The sequence below is a fragment of the Apium graveolens genome, chromosome 5 (genome assembly GCF_009905375.1).
Source record: "Apium graveolens cultivar Ventura chromosome 5, ASM990537v1, whole genome shotgun sequence".
NCBI lineage: Eukaryota > Viridiplantae > Streptophyta > Magnoliopsida > Apiales > Apiaceae > Apium > Apium graveolens.
Genome location: NC_133651.1, coordinates 226749807 through 226760645, shown reverse-complemented (window position 1 = coordinate 226760645; position 10839 = coordinate 226749807). Strand labels below are relative to the sequence as shown.

The 10839-nt window shown below is 37.6% G+C and overlaps 1 protein-coding gene across 1 annotated transcript; it reads right to left on the bottom strand.

Annotated features, from left to right (window-relative positions):
* Nucleotides 1-213: 213 nt before the first annotated feature.
* Nucleotides 214-3476, bottom strand: LOC141660760 (uncharacterized). Its single transcript, XM_074467749.1, has 6 exons — nt 3014-3476; nt 2720-2902; nt 1531-1721; nt 1103-1464; nt 632-982; nt 214-430 (listed from the first exon to the last, which is right to left on the bottom strand). The coding sequence occupies exons 1-6, from the start codon at nt 3474-3476 to the stop codon at nt 214-216; spliced, it is 1767 nt and encodes a 588-aa protein (XP_074323850.1).
* Between the last annotated feature and the right edge of the window lie 7363 nt (nt 3477-10839).

Genomic DNA, 10839 nt, shown 5'->3' with positions numbered 1-10839 from the left:
CTTAAGGCCCATCCCTCTCGATGATTTCTCAACCACTTCTCTTGATAACCCTTTGGTTAGCGGATCCGCAATATTATTCTTTGACGGTATATAGTCAATAGTGATAATTCTGGTTGAGATTAACTGTCTAATGGAACTATATCATCGTCGTATATGATGAGACTTTCCATTATACATCATGCTCTGTGCTCTACTAATAGAGGATTGACTGTCTTAGTGTATCCCTATTGCAGTCACAGGATTTGGCCATCCTGGAATATCCTCTAAAAATTGGCATAGATTTTCGACCTGTTCGACACATTTGTCTAGTTCCACGAACTCAGCTTCACTCATGGAATGAGTTATCACAGTTTGCTTTGAGGATTTCAATGAGATTGTCGCGCCAGCTAGTGTAAACACATAGCCACTCATAGACTTTAGAGCCTTCTTACTGGATATCCAGTTCGCATCAGTATATCCCTCTAATACTACTGGATATCTTCCATAGTGTAGTCCATAGTCTCGAGTTCCTCTCAAGTACCTCAGTACCCTTATGATCACTTTCCAGTGATCAATTCCCGGATTACTCGTAAACCTACTCAACTTGCTGATTGAGTATGCAATGTCTGGTCTTGTACAACTCATTACGTACATCAGACTTCCAATTATCCTCGAGTATTCCAACTGGGAAACCGCTACACCTTTGTTCTTGGATATATGTAAAGTCATATCAATAGGTGTCCTAGCTTTCTCAAGGTCATCCTTAAGATACTTCTCAAGGATCTTTTCAACATAATGAGGTTGACTCAGTGCGAGTCCTTCTGATGTTCTAGAAATTTGGATTCGTAGAATCACATTTGCTAGTCCCATGTCTTTCATGTCAAATGTTGCCTTTAGCATGTCCTTTGTAGATTTAATCACTTTGTCATTTCTTCTGGCAATAAGTAGATCGTCTACATACAATATCATCATGACATAACCGTTGTCATTTTCCTTAATATAACTGCTTTAATTATCTTTGTAATAGGCACAACTATCACATTCATTGATCTTGAAGCCATTGACCAGCACGACCTCATCAAATTTCTCATGCCATTTCATAGGCGCTTATTTCAAGCCATACAGCGACTTCACTAATCTACAGACTTTCCTCTCTTGACCCGGGACAACGAATCCTTCAGGTTGTTCCATATAGATCTCCTCATATATATCTCCATTTAGGAAAGCTATTTTCACATCCATTTGATGTACTACTAAATTTTGCATTGCAGCGATAGCAAACATCATCCTTATAGATGTTATTCTCGTTACTGGAGAATATGTGTCAAAGTAGTCAAGACCTTTCTGTTCCTTGTATCTTTTAATTACAAGTCTTGCCTTGTACTTATCGATAGTACCATCAGCTTTCAACTTCTTCTTGAAAACCCACTTGCTACCTAACGGCTTACAGCCGTTTGGCAAATCAACTAATTCCCAAGTATGATTCTGCAGAATTGAATCAACTTCATTTTAAATGGCCTCTTTCCACATGGGGCCATCGGGTGAGGTAACCGATTCCTTATAGGTTTTTGGGTCACCTTCCTCGAGCAAATATGTCATAAAGTCAGACCCATATGATTTCTCCGTATGTTGTCTTTTGATCCTTCTCACTACCCCCACAATTTCGTCCTCACTTTCTTCACCCTCATTATTATCCATTATAGACTCATGAGCTCGTTTAGATGTTGTAGGGGGTTCGTTTCCTGGATTGTAAGGAAACATCGTCTCAAAAAATGAGTCATTCCTAGATTCCATAATCGTATTCTTCTGAATATCAGGAATCTTGGAATCATATACGAGAAATCGATATGTAGCGCTATGTGGTGGATATGCAATAAAGATACAATCCACAGTCTTTGGACCAATCTTTACCTTCTTAGGTGTAGGGACCAGTACCTTTTCCAGGCACCCTACACTTTCAGGTGTTGGTAACTTGGTTTCTTTTTCTTCCACGTTTCATAAGGACTTACATCCTTATTCTTGTGCATAGTAATATTTAAAATATTATTTGCGCTTAAGATGGCTTCGCCCGACATTGACTGCGGAAGTCTAGAGCTTAGCAGTATCGCATTCATCATTTCTTTGAGAGTGCAATTCTTCCTCTCAGCCACTCCATTTGACTGAGGGGAGTATGGTGCAGTGACCTCATAGATTATACCATATTGTGTACAGAATTCCCCAAAGGGTTCAATGTATTCACCTCCACGATCACTTCGTATCGTTTTGATTTTCTCAGTTTGTTTTATCTCAACTTCTTCTTTATAGATTTTAAATTTATCTATAGCTTCGTCTTTGCTTTTCAGCAAATATATATAGCAGTATTTTGTACAGTCATCTATGAATGTAATGAAATACTTGTTTCCTCCTCTAGTTGGAGCGAATTTTAAATCATATATATCGCTATGTATTAGGTCTAGCACCTTGGTGTTTCTTTCTACACGTTTAAATGATGATCTCATTAATTTTGCATCAACACAAGTCTGACACTTATGTTTTGTATCAATTGATAATTTTGGTATGTATTCTTTTACACTTAACCTTCGTAAAGTGTCATAATTAACATGTCCTAATCTAGCATGTCATAAATTAGGAGACTCAAGCAAGTAAGCAAAAGAATTCTTCATTTCATTATCGTCCTTAATGGACATAACATTGAGCTTAAATAGCCCATCGGTTACATAGCCCTTGCATACAAACATACCACTTTTAGACAAAACAACTTTATCTGACTCAATTACAATACGAAAGCCATGCTTATTCAATAAAGAACGAGACACAAGGTTTTTGTGAATATCAGGCACATACAATACATTCTTCAACTTCAGATTCTTCCCAGAGGTCATCTTCAGAATCACCGTGCCTTCACTTTCAATGATAGAAGTCGCTGAATTCCCCATGTAAAGCTTCTCACCAGCATCAGAAGCCTTGAGGCTAGAGAAAATCGCCTTGTCTGAGCAAACATGCCTAGTAACACCCGTATCAATCCACCACTCACGCGGATTAGAGCCGACCAAGTTCACTTCAGAGATAGTAGCACATAGGTCTATGTCACCCATCTCCTTAAAAATGTGATCGACCATGTTTGCTTCTTTCTTCTTGTTGCCCTTTTTGGGATTCCTGCAATAAGAAGACCTATGATCCACTTTATCATAAATGTAGCACTTCCCTTGGAATTTCGATTTCGAAATCCCTCCCTTGGGTGCCAGTTTTGCCCCTTTACCATAAGTGGCCTTCTTTGGCTTGGATCTTTCAACGTGCTCCACCATGTTTGCCTTCTCAGTAGCAACATTCGTCTTTTTCTCAGATCCTCTGTTGACTTCTTCAATACGAAGTCTGAGGATCAGATTCTCCATGGTCATCTCCTTTCGCTTGTGCTTAAGGTAGTTCTTGAACATTTTCCACGCAGGTGGCAGCTTTTCAATCACAGCAGCAACTTGAAAAGATTCACTAATGATCATTCCTTCAGCATGAATTTCATGAATGATCACCTACAGTTCTTGCATCTAACTGACCACAGTCTTAGAATCCATCATTTTATAGTCAAGAAAACGGCCAACAATCCACTTCTTTGCCCCAGCGTCCTCGGTTTTATACTTATGGTCAAGTGACTCCCATAAGGCCTTAGTTGTTGGCTTCGAGCTATACACGTTATACAATGAGTCAGCCAAATAATTCAGCATATAATTCCGACATATGTTATCGGAGGGCTTCCAAGCATCCACAACATACAAAGTCTGTGTATTGCTCTCGCCAGTGAGCAATGGTACATCTTTCTTCAGGAAGCGATCCAGATGCAACGTGATCAGATAGAAGTGCATCTTTTGCTACCAATGTTTGAAGTTCGTTCCGTTGAACTTCTCAGGTTTTTCAGCATGTGCAGCAGGCACAGTTGACATAACAGAAGCATCAGGCACCGCATATGGGACAGATGGTACGTGCGTCTGTACTACAGGTGTATGCACCCCAGTAGGCATCGGAGGAGTGAATCCTGCCGATATCTGTCCAAGAGGAACACTAAACTGTCCAATGACAGTGTGTCCCATAGGCACATGTCCCGAAGGCACATGTCCAACAGGTGTTTGACCCCCATCAGATCATATGATCTGTGCGTTAGGGTTAGTCGCCTGCTGGTGAACCCCATCAGATCCCACGATCTGTGCGTTGGGATCAGCCGTCATGTTCATCGGATTGTTCACAGTGTTATCGTCCATAGATCTGTTACTCAACAAAATAGGAAGAGACAGATATATTAGTCACAGATATAAATTGATAATATCTTTAAGATTGTGAACCCACAATATGCGATTAATATAAACAAATATACGAATAACATAGAAGACAATAAAAAGGATATAGAATGAGAAGTTCTCGAGTCCAGCATATACTGTCTCCTTAAAGCTATTACGGCCCTCACCGTATGTGCGAGTCATCAGCCTCCCAGGATAAAACGAGAAAATGGCGTGTTACACGAACAGCGCCTTCGGCGAACAAGAACGGAGCAAGAAACTATCACGGAAAGATAAAAGGGTTTTGTGTATAGGAGGCAGCTGTGAGATATGTTTCGAATGAATGCAAAACCCTAAACCTGATAATGATAATATATAGGCTCGAGGGAAACGTGTGTGCTACTTTACGCGTAATTAAATAAAATGCATTGATTAATAATCAAATCCATAATTAAATTAGAATTATTATTTCGCCAAATCAATTATAATAATTCGTAATAAAAATGAATTAAAAATTTAAGAGCCCAAGCCCAGTGGAAATTAAATTTAGCAAAACTAGTCCGTAATTATTCGGGCCAATTTTCTGCTACATTCGTGTCCGCACGTCGCACACGCGGGCAAGCTCGAAGGCTTCACAAGCCTCGGATTGCCCCTCGAAAGCCCAAGATTTGCACCCCCCTGCCCGCACGTAGGTGTTGGAGCAATACATAAGTAACACATTTGAACACTACATAAGTGTTTTACTATCTAAAGCTATGCATTCTCCTTTGCAAAATCAATGTGGGACTTTCACAAATTTCCACAACTAAGGACTAACTTTGGATGATCATATCTCATCCATCTCTTAGTCATTTTGAGTGATTCAAAGTGCCCTGGAAAGCTCTCACGGAGGAGAACACGTTCCAAGTGTCACTTGTCGCGCGCACGCATAGACGGAGGCAGGGGTGGCCGGCGGGTGCGGCCGCCACCCCAAACTCCGGTATAAACGTAAAATTAATACTAAAATTATGAAAAAGGTTCTATATTTATATATTTAGTAGTGAAAAAATTTATTTTCAACTTTTGCCCCCTCAAAAATATATAAATTTTATGAATTTAGTACCGTATTAATGATATTTACGATAGTTATGAATTTAGATACACGAATTCAAGTATATTTTGTATATTAAAATTGTTAAAAATAATATTTATGAATTTATTTAATATAAAATAAATAAAAATATATATTAGTTATTCCGGAAAAAATTTCGCCACCCCATACTCAGGTTTCTGGCTCCGTCCCTGCGCGCACGTGACATTCGTCCACTCAAACTATGGCTCAAATTGACTCGACAATGTGGGGCTACTACCCACATTTTCTAACATATGTTTCGCTTGTTTTATCGACGTTACGCTCGCGACTCGGGTTTTATTTTCGCTCTGAATCATTAATCAACATCCAAAAATCACCATACCACCATATTAACGCTTACTCCTCTCAATAACATGATGTTCTTGAGGTCACAACATCAACCTTAGTAACTAACTAACTAAACATCAAGAAAATAATAAATCCACCATCAAAACTAGATTTATAACTAAGATCCATAATCTTCTTGGAACCAAAACCTTTAAAAAAAGTTTGTATAAGGATTTATAACTTTCTTGAAAGCTTGGAATGTGTTATTCTTGATGAATGAATTTTGGGGAGGCTTGGGTATGCTTAATGGTCCTAAATCATGCTGTGAAAATCAAGAAATCAAGAAGTGTTACTATTTGGCACTATTCATCATCACTTTTATGGAATTATTTACCCAACCAAACCATAATCAAATGCTATCAAAAATTTGTCTTACCTTAGTTTGATATGTAGGAAACTTAGGAATTAATTGGGAGATTTTTTCATGGCTTAAGTTGAGTTTTGGAATTTGATTTCTTCTTTTCTTGCTAATAGCCGAATGGAGGTTTGAAGAGAGAGAAGGGATAAAATTTTTGTGCTTGCCTTGGTTGCATCTTAGAATTTTGATGAAATTTTTAATATATATTCCTAGGATTTGCAAATCTCATCCAATCTAGCTATCTTGTTAATTTTCAAAGCTATATTGCTAGCTTAGGTGCTTGCATTACTATTCATGTTACTATTTGCTATCTAGGTTACTATGCACTCTAGCTTGGTTAGTATTTGGTTTCTAATTTTTGGTTACTTCCTTACTAGTTATTTTGCATGGTTTTCATGTCTTGATACATTTTATTTATTCTCTTACATATTCGATTGGCCGCTTAATCATTTTTGTAATAAATCTTCGTAAGCGATTCGCGGGGTAAATCATTTCTTATACATCCTTTACGCTTTGAAGCCTTGTACTTGGGTTTTAATTTGTAGGATTTAATATTCAAATTTGTATTGTGATTCTTGTATTCCTCGATGGTTTGTTGATACGTCCGTTTTATAAAGTTCATTTTCTTCGAAAACTAATGGCGTTTACATACACTCATTTGGTACGTATAATCACATTATCGACTCGGAAACTAAATTTTCCATGCATAACATAGTGTGGGCTAAAACGTTTTTCCTGATTTTTAGGGTTACTATTCATCAAATATTTTACAAAGTCTCAAAAATTCGAGTTATTACACTTCTCGATAAGCAAAGACCAAACGTTTATTTTTAGTTCTCGATAAGTAATTTACCTTTTTCTATAGATACCCAGACATCTCGACATAACCCCTCTTTACGCTTTCGAGATATCAGGTGACCTAGATTTTACAAATCTTAATTGTTCTCTCTCATTTTAAACTCTTTATCTTTCAAATTTCTTACCCCCTCAAATTCAAATACATACAATGGCATCAAACACTGTTAGAGCTGTTATCCCTATGGATGGAACCAACTATCTATATTTCACATATGCTAACCAAGCTCCTGACAGTTTCAAGAGCTTTGTCAAGTTTCTATCTAAGACATACTTTGCATGTGCTTTTACTGTAAATCCTATTTTGTATATGGATGTTCTCAATGATTTCTGGAACTCAGTTATGGTTAGGACAATTGTGCATGAGAATCAAGCTGTATCCTTGGTGGTAAATTGCTCAATCCAAGGCCTACAAGTTGAATTTAATGAGGATGATGTCAACAAGGCTCTAGGAATCCCTACTGATAGCATGGTGGAGGTGCCTACTCAACAGGAACTAGCTGAATTCATGGACTTCATCAATTACAGTAAAAGGATCAACCTTGCTAGCTTGAACACTTTATTAAGTGAGTTTTGAAATATTGTGCTTGTTGATTTGTTTATGAAAACACTTTATCTCTAAAAATATAAACTGCTTTGTTCACCAACTATCAAAACCAGTTTAAAAAGGCTAAAAAATCCAAAGAAACACATTCACCTCCCCCCCCCCTCTGTGTTGGACTCAATATCTACATAGGTGCCACTTTCCTCACCAAGAATCTTGTCTTCCATGCTCAAACTAAGCACGTGGAAATTGATTTTCACTTTTTTCGAGAAAGAGTAGCTCAATAACAACTCATTGTTTAGCATATTGACACCTCAAATCAGATTGATGATGCTCTTACCAAACAATTTTCTCGTGCTCGGTCCCTGCTTCTTCGTGACAAGCTCACGGTTATTCCACATCCTCTTCGCTTGAGGGGGCCTGCTAGAGTTAGTCAATCTTTGGATAAGGATAAAGATGATAACACATAATGTTATAGTTAATAGGTATCTCCTCATTATATCAAGATATATTTGTAGCTCTAAATTTGTGAATCTTAACTATATCCAACCAGTTGTAAATTGTAACGCACTCTGTTATATATATACACTTTCAACCCTATGTTATGGGTGTGCAAAAAATACCAAATTTCTATCTTACATAACCAATGAAACACTCATATTAGCTTTGTAAAAAATTTTATAAATAAAATAAAGCACCAAACTCATTTTTATTGTAAAGCGTCTCTATTCTAAACGGTGAACTCTTACTTTCTTACAAATTTCTCTACCAATTAATTCAGTTAGCCATGTATAAATTATGTATCAAAGTTTGGATCTTATTTACACACCTAATTAATATCTTGATTTTTTATTTTCAAATTCTTTTTATTGACAGAAGATATATTTGAGTGAGTGAATGTTGCGTGTGCGCAACAAGTAAGGCTCGAAATATGTGCTCCTCTGTGAGAGCTTTCCAAGGCACTTTGAATCACTTGATATGTCCAAAAGATTAATGAGATACGAGTATCTAAAGATCATCCCTTGAAAGTGGAAATATTTCTAAGAAACCCTAGTCTCTCTCTCTCTCTCTCTCTTCTCTGTATTCTCTAGTAGTAGTTTTATTGTTCGGTTCAAGTTCGCTGATAGTGATGCTCTGCCTCACTGCAACTCATTTTATTTTGGGAGGTGATTCGCTCACACATACGGTGGGGCTAATATGCTTTAAGGAGACAGTCACACACTGGACTCGGGTTTTTGGTTCATGTCTCCTCTTTCTCTGTTTCGTTCACTGTTTATAGACCGATCTGTTGTTCACACACATAAATAAAATTATTTTATTTGCTTTTTTTTAGATTGTATAATAATCTTAAAGCATATTAATTTTACATATATGATTACTTACGTGGTTACTTGTTTGTTTCAGTGATAGATTTATGGAGAATCATACTGTGAGCAACGCGATGAACACGATGGCTGATATCAACGCACAGATCGCTGAATCTGATGGGGTTCACCAGCAGGCGCCTAACCCTAATGCACAGATCGGAGTATCTTATGGGGTCAGACACATGTTTGACATGTGCCTTTGGGGCATGTGCATGTGGGACACACTGTCATTGGACAGTTTAGTGTGCCCTCTGTACAGACATCGACAAGATTTATTCCTCCGATTTTACCTGCGGTGCCTACTGGTGTACATACACCTATAGCACATACGCACGTACTGATTGTCACACCTGCGGTGCCTGTTGCACCTATTATGATAATTGTGCCTGTTGCACATACTAATAAATACGAGAAATTCAACGAAACGAACTTCAAACATTGGCAGCAAAAGATGCATTTTTATCTAAGCACGCTGTATCTGGATCGCTTCCTGAAGGAAGAGGTACCGTTGCTTACTGTTAAGAGCAACGCGCAGACTGTGTATGCTGCTGAGGCCTAGAAGCACTCCGACTACATCTGTTGGAATTATGTGCTTAATATTTTGGCTTACTAGTTGTATAACATGTTTAGATGAAGCCAACAATTAAGGCCTTATAGAAGTCACTTGACCATAAGTATAAAACTGAGGATGCTGGGGCAACGAAGTGGATTGTTATCCACTTTATTGAATTTAAGATGGTGGACTCTAAGACTGTGGTCAGTCAGATACAAGAATTGTAGGTGATCATTCATGAAATTCATGCTGAAGGATTGGTTATTAATGAATTTTTCCAAGTTGCTGCTGTGATTGAAAAGTTGCCACTTGTATGGAAAGAGTTCAAGAACTATATTAAGCATGGAGGATCTGATTCTCAGACTTCGTATTGAAGAAGAAATTAGGGGATTCAAGAAGAAAATGAATGTTTCTACTGAGAAGGCAAACATGATGGAGCCTGTTGATAGCTCCAAGCCCAAAAAGATCACTTCTGGTAAAGGGGAAAAACTGGAACCCAAGGGAGGGATATCAAAGCCAAAATTTCAAGGGAAGTGCTACAACTGTGATAAACTGGGTCATAGGTCTTCTGATTGCAAGAAGCCCAAAAAGTTCAATGAAAAGAAAGAAGAAAACATGGTCGATCATATTTCTAAGGAGATGGGTGACATAGACCTCTGTGCTACGGTCTCTAAAGTGAACCTGGTTGGCTCTAATCCGCGTCAGTGGTGGATTGATACTGGTGCTCATATGCATGTTTGCTCAAAACAGGCGATTTTCTCTAGCCTCAAAGCTTCCGATGTTGGTGAGAAGCTTTACATGGGGAATTTAGCGACTTCTACCATTGAAGGTGAAGGCACGGTGATTCTGAAGATGATCTCGAGGAAGAATCTGACTTTGAAGAATGTACTTTATGTGCCTGATATTCGCAAGAACCTTGTGTTTGGTTCCTTGTTGAATAAGCATGGATTTCATAGTGTAATTGAGTCAGATAAAGTTATTTTATCTAAGAGTGGTATGTTTATAGGTAAGGGCTATGTAACCGATGGGCTTTTTAAGCTCAATGTTATGTCTGTTATGGAAAATAATGAAATAGAGAATTCTTCTGCTTACTTGCTTGAGTCTCCTAATTTATGACATGCTAGATTGGGACACTTTACGAAGATTAAGTGTTAAAGAATACATACCAAAACTGAATATCGATTCAAAATATAAGTTTGAAACTTGTGTTGAGGCAAAATTAACGAGATCTTTAAACGAGTTGAAAGAAACACCAAAGTGCTTGACTTAATACATAGCGACATTTGTGATTTAAAATTCACTTCAAATAGAGAATGTAATAAGTGTTTTATTACATTCGTGGATGATCGTACAAAATACTGTTACGTATATTTTCTTAAAAGCAAAAATAAAGCTATAGATAAATTTAAAATCTATAAGGAAGAAGTTGAGACATAACAAAAAAAGAAAATCAAAATGA

Coding starts and splice junctions, on each gene's coding strand:
- LOC141660760 (XM_074467749.1), bottom strand. CDS start 3,476: ATGATCATTAGTGAATCTTTTCAAGTTGCTGCTGTGATTGAAAAGCTG. Junction 1,722..2,719: donor AGTTGTTTTGTCTAAAAGTG/GTATGTTTGTAT, acceptor CTTACAATCCAG/GAAACGAACCCCCTACAACA. Junction 983..1,102: donor TGTAGATTAGTGAAGTCGCT/GTATGGCTTGAA, acceptor TAATTAAAGCAG/TTATATTAAGGAAAATGACA.